We start from the raw sequence: 15,391 nt of genomic DNA on the forward strand, positions 1-15,391 counted from the left end.
GAATGAATGGCGGGGTCCCGGCGGGTATCAGGCCTGCGGAACCCAATGATCAGCTCAGCGATGTTACACAGAGGGAAAGAGCCGCCGTGTGCGCCCACAAAACCCAGAAATGCAGAATCGCCTATATATACTGTATATATGTGATTCTGCGCAGAGCGGCCGCCCTGTAACAGAAAATGTGGGATGGGGCGTCGGGAACCGGCTAAGCAGGCTCAGAAAAGATAGCCAGCCCCCCCCCCCCCCCCCCTGGGGCCGCCATCAGGGGGTACAGGCAGTACACCTGTAAGGGGCCCGGAGGTCCCCAGGCCCTGGATGGCAACCCCCTTTTTTTATATATATATAAAAAAAAATTATATATATTTTTTTTGTCTCAGAGGTCCCCCCCCCTTTTTTTTTAATAAAAAAAAAATGTCCTTAATATTCTTTTTTGTTTTTACTAAAGGGCCCCCCCCCCCCCCCGTTCTCTGCTCCAGGGGGCCCATGCCTGAAGCGTAAGGGGCCCCATAATTCCTGATGGCGGCCCTGCCCCCCCTGTAGAGATATGTGGGTGGGTTGGTGTGGCCCCTAGTCTCTGGTCCTCATACCTGGATCCTGGGAATATTCCCCGAGATATTCTTCTAGACTCACAAACCCGTCGCCGTCCTTGTCGTGTTCTTCTAGCGCTCCTTCAATAACGAATTCCTGCAATGGAACCGACAATTCACTCAACTTTATTGCCACACAACATAAAACATTCTTCTTGTATTGTCCACGTCCCTCTATATTAGGAAATGTTTGGATTTAATTTCTCGGAGATAATCCAACCTTTCTGTTCTCCCCCCCCCCCCATCTTCCTGCTAGGAGACCATTCTCCTCCGGGGGGGGGGGGTGACCCCTCCATACACAGTCTGCTCTCCAATAGACCCCCCCCCTATGTCCCGGGGCTACAGGGGGGGGAAGGGTCATAACACATGTTGTGCCATCTTCCTGCTAGGAGACCATTCTCCTCCCGGGGGGGGGGGACCCTCCATACACATTCTGCTCTCCAATAGACCCCCCCCCCTATGTCCCGGGGCTACAGGGGGAAGGGTCATAACACATGTTGTGCCATCTTCCTGCTAGGAGATTATTCTCCTCCCGGGGGAGGGGGGTAACAGGCTTTAAGGCACAGGTGGGCAACCTCGGCCCTCCAGCTGTGGTGAAACTACAAATCCCATCATGCCTCATTCTCTAGGAGTCATGCCTGTGATGGTCGGGGGTCTTGCAATGTCTCCTGGGACTTGTAGTTTCACCGCAGCTGGAGGACCGAGGTTTCCCCTCCCCCCGCTCTACGGGAACAGGATCTTTATTTGTTATTTATTTTGGGTTACAAACATCTTACCTTCTATGTCCTGTAGAATCAAACAACAGCGGCGACACTCGGGGGAAATAGAAAGTCCCAAAACCCCCCCTGACTTTCCTTCATGTTTAATGTATATAGAACGTTTTACTGCAAATATTGCAAACTCCCAAAGTCATAGTGTGGCACGTCGCTCCCCGCCAGACCCCTCCCCCTCCCCCACCCCCAATCCTTCAATGACTTTCTCCCCAATAGGGGCCAGCAAGATATGTCGGGGGGTGTGCAGTGCTCCCCTATAATGTATTCCCCATCAGCACTTCCCTCCCTCTCCACAAGATGGCGCTGGTGCTCTGAATTATAAGACGTGTCCCGAACCTGAATGCTCTACATCTCCGTCCAATCACATTGCAGGAAAATTACAACACCTCCCCCCAAACAACATAAAGATGAATGCCGGGCTCCGCATCTCTACAACACCACTACTACTACAACTACACTACTACTACATCACTACAACACCTCCCCCCAAACCAACATACAGATGAATGCCGGGCTCCGCATCTCTACAACACCACTACTACTACAACTACACTACTACTACATCACTACAACACCACTACTACTACTACTACTACTACATCACTACTACACCACTACTACTACACCACTACTACTACTACACCACTACTACTACTACTACTACTACTACTACTACATCACTACTACACCACTACTACTACTACAACTACACTACTACTACTACTACTACATCACTACAACACCTCCCCCCAAACCAACATACAGATGAATGCCGGGCTCAGCATGTTTATACATAAAGTTACACGAGTCCGGGCTGTACCAACCAGATACACCTTATATTATCTCATGTCACATTGGATGATGGAAATCACTGCTACTTAACCTCTACTACATCTCTACTACTACTACATCTCTACAACACTACTACTACTACATCACCACTACTACTACATCACTACTACTACTATATCACCACTACTTCTACATCATTACATCTCTACTTGTACAACACCACTACTAGACTACTACTACACCTCTACTAGACTACTACTACTACACCTCTACTTGTACAACACCACTACTAGACTACTACACCACTACTACTACATCACTACTACACCACTACTACATCTCTACAACACTACTACTACTACACCACTACTATTACTACTACTACTACATCACCACCACCACTACTACTACATCACTACAACACCACTACTACTACTACTACATCACTACAACACCACCACTACCACTACTACTACTACTACTACTACTACACCACTACTACTACTACTACTACTACTACTACATCTCTACAACACCACTACTACTACTACTACATCACTACAACACCACCACTACCACTACTACTACTACTACTACACCACTACTACTACTACTACTACTACTACATCTCTACAACACCACTACTACATCACTACAACACCACCACTACCACTACTACACCACTACTACTACTACTACATCTCTACAACACCACTACTACTACATCACCACCACTACTACTACTACTACACCACTACTACTACTACTACTACTACACCACTACTACTACTACTACATCACTACAACACCACCACTACTACTACACTACTACACCTCTACTTGTACAACACCACTACTAGACTACTACACCACTACTACTACATCACTACTACACCACTACTACATCTCTACAACACTACTACTACTACACCACTACTATTACTACTACTACTACATCACCACCACCACTACTACTACATCACTACAACACCACTACTACTACTACTACATCACTACAACACCACCACTACCACTACTACTACTACTACTACTACTACACCACTACTACTACTACTACTACTACTACATCTCTACAACACCACTACTACATCACTACAACACCACCACTACCACTACTACTACTACACCACTACTACTACTACTACATCTCTACAACACCACTACTACTACATCACCACCACTACTACTACTACTACACCACTACTACTACTACTACTACTACACCACTACTACTACTACTACATCACTACAACACCACCACTACTACTACTACTACTACTACATCACTACAACACCACCACCACTACTACTACATCACTACAACACTACAACACCACTACTACTACATCACTACAACACTACCACTACTACTACACCACTACTACTACATCACTACAACACCACTGCTGCTACTACTACTACTACTACATCACTACAACACCACCACCACTACTACTACTACTACTACATCTACACCACTACTATTACTACATCACTACTACTACTACTACACCACTACTACTACATCATTACATCTCTACTTCTACAACACCACTACTAGACTACTACTACACCACTACATCACTACATCTCTACAACACCACTACACCTCTACTACACTACTACACCTCTACTTGTACAACACCACTACTAGACTACTACACCTCTATTACTACACTACTACAACATCACTACATCTCTACTTCTACAACACCACTACTAGACTACTACTACACCACTACTTCAACTACACTACTACTACATCACTACAACACCACTACTACACCCCGGGGGGGGGTCTCACAGACTGTCATCCAGCCCCGCTCTTGCTCCATCTGGGCTGCGGGTGGGCAGGGCTCCTACGGGTGATGGCTTTTGTCACTCCTTTGTGCTCCTGTCTCCTCCTCTGCATCATGGTGGCTTCTGCAGTGCGACTCCTCCCTCCTCCTCCTAGGCATCCAATAGGATCGCCTGTCCTTTTAGCCAATCGTGTGGGGGGTCTCAGGACCGATTTGCCAGGAGGAGGATCAGTGTGACAATAGTGAATATTCATTCGCTATTATCACAGAACTGGGTGGGCTTGGGGCACAATGCTCTGCGCCCCGAACCCGCCCTTTTTAAAAGCCAATTAGAGCTTCAGGCTTTAATCACATGTTTCAAATAAAAACACCCCCCATTGGAATCCATGCGTCTGGTGCCCTGCATGTAGATTAGGGGGCCGGATGCATGGATAGGGGGGCCGCGCCCGTGTGCCCCTATTGGACGGGCCCCGCCACTGCTACTCCAGTGATTTCCAGCCTCTAGGGGTATTATGGGTCACATATAGAATATACAAAGTTACAAAGATTCCAGCCTTACGAACGCAACAAAGAAACAAGACTACAAGTATGAAGAGCCTGACACTGCCTTGTTGTGGGATGTGCAGTGAGTTGTCAGACTCTGAGTTGTCAGACTCTCTGGACTCTCACCGTCATGTAATCGGTTTCCTCCGGATGTTCGAAGTCTGAAAACTCCCTCAGATCCAATCCCGGGGTCTCATGGCGGTCCGCGCGCTCAAACCTCTTCTTGTCCCTCAGATGGATCTTTCCGGAAAGACAAAAACACTTTTTATTAAAAGAGATGCAGTTTCTGTCGGCGGGTTTAGATATTTCATCTCTGAAGAGACCTGATGATGAGGAGATGCCTATAGTGTCAAAAGTATTGGGACACCTGCCTTTACACACACATATAGTGTCAAAAGTATTGGGACGCCTGCCTTTACACACACATATAGTGTCAAAAGTATTGGGACGCCTGCCTTTACACACACATGAACCTTAACCATGTCCACCGGGGCCTATTTTGGCACTTCTCTCTAATCACATGCTTAAAAAAAAAATGAATTGAAATCCATGCGTCAGGCGCCCTGCATGTAGATTAGGGGCTGGGCGCATGGATTAGGGGGGGTGGTGCCCCTGCGCCCCTAATGGATGGGCCCCGCCACTGACTGGCACACAGAAATAGGAGCCATTGGCTCCCATTACTGTCAATCAGAGCCAGTGAGGACAGAGTGGGGGGTGGGGCTGAACCTGGCTCTGTGTGTCTTATGGATACTCAGAGTGGGGCTCAGGAGCGAGCTCACACAAGTGCCCCCCATATCTAGTGGCTTCTATGGGGGGCTCTTGGTGGGGGGTGGAACCCAGAGTGCTGGCGGGGGACCCCAGAAGAGGAGGACAGTCCTATATATCCAAGGTTGACTTGGAGTCACTCACCAGACGGAAGGATTCCTCCTCGTCATCCTCCAGGACGGTGTCCTCATTGTAATGGATGATTCGATCGTACATGTGCAGGTTGTACTCCTCCCAGGTGACGATCCCGTCACCATTCCGATCCACCTCCGAGAACTGCTCCTTGGTATCTTCCAACACATAATGCTTGAAGGACATCTGAATCCACAGACTGAGCTCCTCTACAGGATGAGAGAGACACCCCGCATGAGACACCCCAAAAGAGACACCCCACAAGAGAGAGACACCCCAAAAGAGACACCCCACATGAGACGCCCCACACGATCCACCTCCGAGAACTGCTCCTTGGTATCTTCCAACACATAATGCTTGAAGGACATCTGAATTCACAGACTGAGCTCCTCTACAGGATGAGAGAGACACCCCGCATGAGACACCCCAGGAGAGACACCTCACAAGAGACACCCCGCATGAGACACCCCAGAAGAGACACCTCACAAGAGACACCCCGCATGAGACACCCCAGAAGAGACACCTCACAAGAGAGACACCCCAAAAGAGACACCCCAGAAGAGACACCCCACATGAGACACCCCACAAGAGACACCCCACAAGAGACACCCCACAAGAGACACCCCACAAGAGACACCCCACAAGAGACACCCCACAAGAGACACCCCACAAAAGACACCCCACAAGAGACACCCCACAAGAGACACCTCCGAGAACTGCTCCTTGGTATCTTCCAACACATAATGCTTGAAGGACATCTGAATCCACAGACTGAGCTCCTCTACAGGATGAGAGAGACGCCCCACATGAGACACCCCACAAGAGACACCCCATGAGACGCCCCAGATGAGACACCCCACAAGAGACACCCCACATGAGACGCCCCACATGAGACGCCCCAAAAGAGACACCCCAGAAGAGACACCTCACATGAGACACCCCACATGAGACACCCCACATGAGACGCCCCACATGAGACGCCCCACAAGAGACGCCCCACATGAGACACCCCACAAAAGACACCTCACATGAGACACCCCACATGAGACACCCCAAAAGAGACACCCCACATGAGACACCCCACATGAGACACCCCACATGAGACACCCCACATGAGACACCCCACATGAGACACCCCACATGAGACACCCCACATGAGACACCCCACATGAGACGCCCCACAAGAGACGCACCACAAGAGACGCCCCACAAGAGACGCCCCACATGAGACACCCCAAAAGAGACACCCCAAAAGAGACACCCCACACACAAGACACACCACATGAGACGCCCCACACACACAAGACACCCCACAAGAGACGCCCCACAAGAGACGCCCCACAAGAGACACCCCACAAGAGACGCCCCACAAGAGACGCCCCACAAGAGACGCACCACATGAGACGCACCACATGAGACACCCCACACACAAGACACACCACATGAGACACCCCACATGAGACACACAGGATTCATAGAAAGGTATATCATGGGAACTGCCAAGCTGGAGGGGCCACATTTACTACAATCATCCTCAGTGTTGTAATTAAAGAGAACCTGCAACCCCCCCCCAACAATCTCCTTCCCCCAAACACTATGGCCCAGATTCACAGACAGCGGCGCACATTTATGCCGCCCTAGCGTATCTCCTTTACACTACGCCGATGCAGCGCAGAGAGGCAAGCACATAATTCACAAAGCCAGTGCTCCCAAAACTGCGCTGGGTTTCCTAGGCGTAAGTGGGTGGAAGTGGAAGTGGGCGTGAGCTATGCTAATGAGGCGTGGCCCCATGCAAATGATGGGTCGAGCGCCAGACAGATACGTATGACCAACTGCGCATGCCCCGTGCCGTGGACGCATCCCAGTGCGCATGCTCAGAATCACGTCGGAACTACTCCCTAAGATACGCGGGATCACTGCCTACAGCGTGAATGTAACCTACGCCCAGCCATATTCACGTCCAACGTAAACGACGTAAAATACGACGGCTTGTGTTCCCTGGTGCAGCCCGTTGCATGGATGCTGCTGAGTTACACCTCCTTTATGGGGCTTAACTTTACGCCGGACGTAGAACTTTACGCGCACTGCGTCGGGCGCACGTACGTTTGTGAATCGGCGTATCTCCCTCATTTGCATATTTTAATTGAAAATCAATGGGAGCGCCAAATGCGTCCAGCTTAAATATGCGCCCACTCTACGCCGGCGTAGGCAAGTTACGCCGGTGGGATGAAGCCTGTTTTTAGGTGTATCTTAGTTTTGTGGGCACGGCGCATAGATACGACGGCGCATATTTGCACTTACACGGCGTATCTCGAGATACGTCGGCGTCAGTGCTTTGTGAATCCGGGCCTATATATATATATTTTTTGTTCTAACACCCTAGAGAATAAAATGGTGGTCATTGCAATACTTTCTGTCACACCGTATTTGCGCAGCGGTCTTACAAGCGCACTTTTTTTTAAGAAAAAAAAAATCACTTTTTTAATAAAAAAAATAAGACAACAGTAAAGTTAGGCAAATTTTTTTTTAGGGTTAGAGGGTTAGGGTTGGGGGGGGGGGGGTCTCTTGTTTGGGGGGGGGGGGGGGGGGGAGTCATTGGCCCAGATTCAAGAAGCAATTGCGCCTGTGTAACCATAGTTACGCAGCGCAATTGCTTACTTGCCCGGGCGTAACGAGTGTTCTGTATTCAGAAAGCTCGTTACGCCGACTGCAGCCTAAGATATGCGTGGCATAAGGCTCTTATGCCCGCATATCTTAGGCTGCATTCTTGCGATGGCCGCTAGGTGGCGTTCCCGTTGTGGTCAGCGTATAGTATGCAAATTGCATACTAACGCCGATTCACTACCCTACGCGAGCCCTGCGTATGCAGTTTACGTCGTTTGCGTACGGCGTGTTTAGCCTAAGGCTGGACGCCGCTGGACGCCGTTCACGTTCACTTTGAAGCAAATGACGTCCTTGCGACGTCATTTACCGCAATGCACGTCGGGAAAGTTTCCCGATGGAGCATGCGCACTACGCTCGGCGCGGGAACGCGCCTAATTTAAATGATTCCCGCCCCCTACGGGATCATTTAAATTGCGCGCGCTTACGCCGGGCATTTTGCCGGAGCACCCGCGCAATTTACTGAGCTACTGCTACTGAAAATTTGCGGGGGCGCAGGGCAAAAACGGTGCCCTGCGCCTACGCAAAAAAAGCGCAAGGCTACCTGAATCTGGGCCACTGTCATTACACACTCAGACACTTCCGCTTTGACGATTGACTTTACCTTCACTGAGGAATCCGTCGCCATCAATATCGATCTTTTTTTTAGGGTTAGAGGGTTAGGGGGTTAGGGTTGAGGGGGGGGGGGATCTCTTGCTTGTGAGGGGAGGGTCTCTTGTTTGGGGGGGTGGTCTCTTGTTTGTGGGGGGGAGGGTCTCTTGTTTGTGGGGGGAGGGTCTCTTGTTTGTGGGGGGAGGGTCTCTTGTTTGTGGGGGGAGGGTCTCTTGTTTGTGGGGGGAGGGTCTCTTGTTTGGGGGGTGGTCTCTTGTTGGGGGGAGGGTCTCTTGTTTGGGGGGGAGGGTCTCTTGTTTGTAAGGGGAGGGTCTCTTGTTTGTGGGGGGAGGGTCTCTTGTTTGTGAGGGGAGGGTCTCTTGTTTGGGGGGGTGGTCTCTTGTTTGGGGGGGTGGTCTCTTGTTTGGGGGAGGAGTCATTGTCATTACACACTCAGACACTTCCGCTTTGACGATTGGCTTTACCTTCACTGAGGAATCCGTCGCCATCAATGTCGATCTTTTTTTTAGGGTTGAGGGGGGGGGATCTCTTGCTTGTGGGGGGAGGGTCTCTTGTTTGGGGGGGTGGTCTCTTGTTTGGGGGGTGGTCTCTTGTTGGGGGGGGGATCTCTTGCTTGTGGGGGGAGGGTCTCTTGTTTGGGGGGGTGGTCTCTTGTTTGGGGGGGTGGTCTCTTGTTTGTGAGGGGAGGGTCTCATGTTTGGGGGGGTGGTCTCTTGTTTGGGGGGGTGGTCTCTTGCTTGTGGGGGGAGGGTCTCTTGTTTGGGGGGGTGGTCTCTTGTTGGGGGGGGTGGTCTCTTGTTGGGGGGGGTGGTCTCTTGTTTGGGGGAGGGTCTCTTGTTGGGGGGGGTGGTCTCTTGTTGGGGGGGGTGGTCTCTTGTTGGGGGGGGTCTCTTGTTTGGGGGGGTGGTCTCTTGTTGGGGGGGTGGTCTCTTGTTGGGGGGGGTGGTCTCTTGTTGGGGGGGTGGTCTCTTGTTGGGGGGGTGGTCTCTTGTTGGGGGGGTGGTCTCTTGTTTGGGGGGGGTGGTCTCTTGTTGGGGGAGGGAGTCATTGTCATTACACACTTCCGCTTTGACGATTGGCGTTACCTTCACTGAGGAATCCGTCGCCATCAATGTCGATCTTTTTGATGATGGATTTCAATCTCTTCAGCTGTTCCTCTGGACTCAGTTCAGCGAATTCTTCCGCTTCTTCCTTAGAGAAGAACAAAGAGAGCTGTGATTGGTCAGACAGACGACACATTCACCTCTAATGATTCCTATAGACGGGTGAAACTCCAAAAATTTGAATATCGCGCAAAAGTTCATTTATTTCACTAATGTAACTTAACCACTTTCATACCAGGGGGGGTACCTACCCCCCTTCCTGCCCAGGCCAATTTTCAGCTTTGTGCGTTGTCGCTGTTTAAATGACAATTGCGCGGTCGTGCTGCACTGCACCCAAACAAAAATTGTATAATTTTGTTCCTACAAATAGAGCTTTCTTTTGGTGATATTTGATCACCTCTGCGGTTTTTATTTTTTGCTTTTTCATAGGAGTTATATGGTCTTTAACATTATAGAAATATCACTGGTCTCTTTTTATATATCAGAAGCAGTACCGTCAGCAACCACTGGGTGGCGCATGGATACACACTACAGTTGTACAGATCTGCAAGAGAAGCCCAGGCATCCATCCAGCGGCGCAGGCTGCTGACGTTGGTTCCGATATCGGCGCCATTTGCGTTCCACGCTGGTTACGTGGAACCAGCCGTGAAACAGAAGAATCGCAGGTCATCCCGCGGGGAGATCGCAGGCGGAGAGAATCGAGATCGCGATTCTCTCCGCGATTAATCGTGTAGCTCTAATTGAAAGGTATCTTGATATAGCGCGGTCTTACTCCGAAGGGTCCTGACGCGCTTGCAAACACATACTAGGGCCAATTTATAGACAGGATCTGATTAACCTGCCAGCTTGTCTTTGGAGTGTGGGAGGAAACCGGAGTACCCTGGAGGAAACCCACGCAGGCACAGGGAGAACATGCAAACTCCAGGCAGATGGTGTCATGGTCAGTATTTGAACCAGCAACCCCATTGCTGCTAGGTGAAAGTGCTAACCACTGCACTACCCATCAGTGCCCACCATCCACGAGTGCCCATCAGTGCCGCCTATCAATGTCCATCAGTGCTGCATATCAGTGCCACCTATCATTGGACATGGCTGATCACGTGGTAAACAGTCTCTGTCGGAGCCCGCCCCCTCCTTCCACTCAGAGACAGCAGGAATCGAAGTATATATCTTTTGTGGCCCCCGCGGCACTGGGGATTTGTTGGGGCCACAAAAGATATATATATAAGATAAATACCAGTGGGGCCGTTCGAAACTGGAAGAAATCTTCTTCCCACATGGTCAGTATACGCCATGTTCCATTTGGGGGTGGGAGCACCTTGTTCCCTTCTCTGGATGGGGACCCTGGGAGTGGGAGGACCTTGTTCCCTTCTCTGGATGGGGACACCGGGAGTGGGAGGACCTTGTTCCCTTCTCTGGATGGGGACACCGGGAGTGGGAGGACCTTGTTCCCTTCTCTGGATGGGGAGGAGGATGGGGACACCGGGAGTGGGAGGACCTTGTTCCCTTCTCTGGATGGGGAGGAGGATGGGGACCCTGGGAGTGGGAGGACCTTGTTCCCTTCTCTGGATGGGGACACCGGGAGTGGGAGGACCTTGTTCCCTTCTCTGGATGGGGACACCGGGAGTGGGAGGACCTTGTTCCCTTCTCTGGATGGGGAGGATGGGGACACCGGGAGTGGGAGGACCTTGTTCCCTTCTCTGGATGGGGACACCGGGAGTGGGAGGATCTTGTTCCCTTCTCTGGATGGGGACACCGGGAGTGGGAGGACCTTGTTCCCTTCTCTGGATGGGGAGGATGGGGACACCGGGAGTGGGAGGACCTTGTTCCCTTCTCTGGATGGGGACACCGGGAGTGGGAGGACCTTGTTCCCTTCTCTGGATGGGGACACCAGGAGTGGGAGGACCTTGTTCCCTTCTCTGGATGGGGACACCGGGAGTGGGAGGACCTTGTTCCCTTCTCTGGATGGGGACACCGGGAGTGGGAGGACCTTGTTCCCTTCTCTGGATGGGGACACCGGGAGTGGGAGGACCTTGTTCCCTTCTCTGGATGAGGACACCGGGAGTGGGAGGACCTTGTTCCCTTCTCTGGATGGGTAGGATGGGGACACCGGGAGTGGGAGGACCTTGTTCCTTTCTCTGGTTGGGGACACTGGGAGTGGGAGGACCTGGTTCCCTTCTCTGGATGGGGACAACGGGAGTGGGAGGACCTTGTTCCCTTCTCTGGATGGGGACAACGGGAGTGGGAGGACCTTGTTCCTTTCTCTGGTTGGGGACACTGGGAGTGGGAGGACCTGGTTCCCTTCTCTGGATGGGGACAACGGGAGTGGGAGGACCTTGTTCCCTTCTCTGGATGGGGACAACGGGAGTGGGAGGACCTTGTTCCCTTCTCTGGATGGGGACACCGGGAGTGGGAGGACCTTGTTCCCTTCTCTGGATGGGACACCGGGAGTGGGAGGACCTTGTTCCCTTCTCTGGATGGGGACACCAGGAGTGGGAGGACCTTGTTCCCTTCTCTAGATGGGGACACCGGGAATGGGAGGACCTGGTTCCCTTCTCTGGATGGGGAGGATGGGGACACCGGGAATGGGAGGACCTTGTTCCCTTCTCTAGATGGGGACACCGGGAATGGGAGGACCTTGTTCCCTTCTATGGATGGGGAGGAGGATGGGGACACCGGAAGTGGGAGGACCTTGTTCCCTTCTCTGGATGGGGAGGATGGGGACACCGGGAGTGGGAGGACCTTGTTCCCTTCTCTGGATGGGGACACCGGGGGTGGGAGGACCTTGTTCCCTTCTCTGGACGGGGACACTGGGAGTGGGAGGACCTTGTTCCTTTCTCTGGATGGGGAGGAGGATGGGGACACCGGGAGTGGGAGGACCTTGTTCCCTTCTCTGGATGGGGAGGAGGATGGGGACACCGGGAGTGGGAGGACCTTGTTCCCTTCTCTGGATGGGGACAACGGGAGTGGGAGGACCTTGTTCCCTTCTCTGGATGGGGACACCGGGAGTGGGAGGACCTTGTTCCCTTCTCTGGATGGGACACCGGGAGTGGGAGGACCTTGTTCCCTTCTCTGGATGGGGACACCAGGAGTGGGAGGACCTTGTTCCCTTCTCTAGATGGGGACACCGGGAATGGGAGGACCTGGTTCCCTTCTCTGGATGGGGAGGATGGGGACACCGGGAATGGGAGGACCTTGTTCCCTTCTCTAGATGGGGACACCGGGAATGGGAGGACCTTGTTCCCTTCTATGGATGGGGAGGAGGATGGGGACACCGGAAGTGGGAGGACCTTGTTCCCTTCTCTGGATGGGGAGGATGGGGACACCGGGAGTGGGAGGACCTTGTTCCCTTCTCTGGATGGGGACACCGGGGGTGGGAGGACCTTGTTCCCTTCTCTGGACAGGGACACTGGGAGTGGGAGGACCTTGTTCCTTTCTCTGGATGGGGAGGATGGGGACACCAGGAGTGGGAGGACCTTGTTCCCTTCTCTGGATGGGGAGGATGGGGACATGGGGAGTGGGAGGACCTTGTTCCCTTCTCTCGATGGGGACACCGGGAGTGGGAGGACCTTGTTCCCTTCTCTGGATGGGGACACCGGGAGTGGGAGGACCTTGTTCCCTTCTCTGGATGGGGAAGAGGGGGGGGGTCATTGAGGACAACAACAAATTGGCCCCCATCTACAAACTGCCTCGGCATATAGTGATCTCCTCTTCATAAAATATGGCCTCAGTTTTGTCTCCACCCCTAGGAGAAGCCCCTCTGACATGTTTCGCCCAGAAGGGACGTAATCCTGGAGGCCTCTATTCTTCCCTCACCAGCACCTGCAGACATTGTGGCCGGTCGGCTGGGATAGAAGGTCGGGGGGGGGGCACTTTTATTTGGTTTTTGGTCTCGTAGGTTTGCTTGTGTTGTTATTCTCATCACTCGGATTGTCTTTCTAATAATCTGATTATTTACCCAGAAGGTTTCCATGTCCTTTAGCCTTAGCCACTCCCACAAATAAGCTTCTTCGGGGGAAACGCGCCAGCCGGGCGTGGCTTAGGGCGGGGGCTGGTACATTGAATAACAGAATATACAATATATAAAGGGAAGCCCCGCCCATTTCCTCTGTACCTCCCCTCCCAGGAACATCTTCTTGTCATAGTCGGGGTTGTGCTCCTCGTTCCCGTAGTGCTCCTCGCTGGGGTGATGGGAGGAGCCGTGCAGGTGGGAGGAGCTCAGAGTCAGGCTCAGGGATACAAACACCACCAATACATTCATCATCATCATTCTCGATGGAATCCCTGGGGAGAGGAAGAACATTCCCATTACAATGGAGATCCGGGAAGAGGAGGAAGAGAGAAGAGTCTGGGAAGAGGAGAGGAGGAGAGAAGAGTCTGGGAAGAGGAAGAACATTCCCATTACAATGGAGATCCGGGAAGAGGAGGAAGAGAGAAGAGTCTGGGAAGAGGAGAGGAGGAGAGAAGAGTCTGGGAAGAGGAAGAACATTCCCATTACAATGGAGATCCGGGAAGAGGAGGAAGAGAGAAGAGTCTGGGAAGAGGAGAGGAGGAGAGAAGAGTCTGGGAAGAGGAAGAACATTCCCATTACAATGGAGATCCGGGAAGAGGAGGAAGAGAGAAGAGTCTGGGAAGAGGAGAGGAGGAGAGAAGAGTCTGGGAAGAGGAAGAACATTCCCATTACAATGGAGATCCGGGAAGAGGAGGAAGAGAGAAGAGTCTGGGAAGAGGAGAGGAGGAGAGAAGAGTCTGGGAAGAGGAAGAACATTCCCATTACAATGGAGATCCGGGAAGAGGAGGAGGAGAGAAGAGTCTGGGAAGAGGAGGAGAGAAGAGTCTGGGAAGGAGAAGGAGAGAAGAGTCTGGGAAGGAGGAAGAGAGAAGAGTCTGGGAGGAGGAGGAGGAGGAGAGAAGAGTCTGGGGAGGAGGAGGAGAGAAGAGTCTGGGAGGAGGAGGAGAGAAGAGTCTGGGAAGGAGGAGAGAAGAGTCTGGGAAGAGGAGGAGAGAAGAGTCTGGGAAGAGGAGGAGAGAAGAGTCTGGGAAGAGGAGGAGAGAAGAGTCTGGGAGGAGGAGGAGAGAAGAGTCTGGAAGGAGGAGAGAAGAGTCTGGAAGGAGGAGAGAAGAGTCTGGGAGGAGGAGGAGAGAAGAGTCTGGGAGGAGGAGAGAAGAGTCTGGGAAGGAGGAGAGAAGAGTCTGGGAAGAGGAGGAGAGAAGAGTCTGGGAGGAGGAGGAGAGAAGAGTCTGGGAGGAGGAGGAGAGAAGAGTCTGGGAGGAGGAGAGAAGAGTCTGGGAGGAGGAGGAGAGAAGAGTCTGGGAGGAGGAGGAGAGAAGAGTCTGGGAAGGAGGAGAGAAGAGTCTGGGAGGAGGAGGAGAGAAGAGTCTGGGAAGGAGGAGAGAAGAGTCTGGGAAGGAGGAGGAGGAGAGAAGAGTCTGGGAGGAGGAGGAGGAGAGAAGAGTCTGGGAAGGAGGAGGAGGAGAGAAGAGTCTGGGAAGGAGGAGGAGGAGAGAAGAGTCTGGGAAGGAGGAGGAGGAGAGAAGAGTCTGGGAATGAGGAGGAGAGAAGAGTCTGGGAAGAGGAGGAGAGAAGAGTCTGGGAAGAGGAGGAG

The 15,391-nt window shown here is 52.2% G+C and overlaps 1 protein-coding gene across 2 annotated transcripts; it reads right to left on the bottom strand.

Moving 5' to 3' along the window:
- Positions 1-549: 549 nt before the first annotated feature.
- Positions 550-14,571, bottom strand: LOC120924229 (reticulocalbin-2-like). 2 transcript variants are annotated; one of them, XM_040335100.1, is made up of 6 exons: positions 13,900-14,102; positions 9,768-9,873; positions 5,727-5,800; positions 5,422-5,544; positions 4,639-4,752; positions 550-681 (listed from the first exon to the last, which is right to left on the bottom strand). In XM_040335100.1, the coding sequence occupies exons 3-6, from the start codon at positions 5,775-5,777 to the stop codon at positions 565-567; spliced, it is 405 nt and encodes a 134-aa protein (XP_040191034.1). In that variant the 5' UTR covers positions 5,778-5,800; positions 9,768-9,873; positions 13,900-14,102; the 3' UTR covers positions 550-564. The 2 variants fall into 2 exon arrangements, with proteins under 2 accessions (XP_040191034.1, XP_040191033.1); XM_040335099.1 differs by lacking the exons at positions 550-681; positions 4,639-4,752 and having other exon boundaries at positions 5,497-5,544; positions 13,900-14,571.
- Between the last annotated feature and the right edge of the window lie 820 nt (positions 14,572-15,391).

This window comes from Rana temporaria, unplaced genomic scaffold (assembly GCF_905171775.1).
Source record: "Rana temporaria unplaced genomic scaffold, aRanTem1.1, whole genome shotgun sequence".
In the NCBI taxonomy this organism is placed as follows: Eukaryota; Metazoa; Chordata; class Amphibia; order Anura; family Ranidae; genus Rana; species Rana temporaria.

What these genes read in the sequence shown, in the direction of transcription:
- LOC120924229 (XM_040335099.1), bottom strand. Translation starts at nt 14,559, where the DNA reads ATGGGAATGTTCTTCCTCTTCCCAGACTCTTCTCTCCTCCTCTCCTCT. An exon ending in AGATGTTCCTGGGAGGGGAG is followed by an intron (nt 9,874 to 13,899) that starts GTACAGAGGAAA and finishes TTCTTCTCTAAG; the next exon opens with GAAGAAGCGGAAGAATTCGC.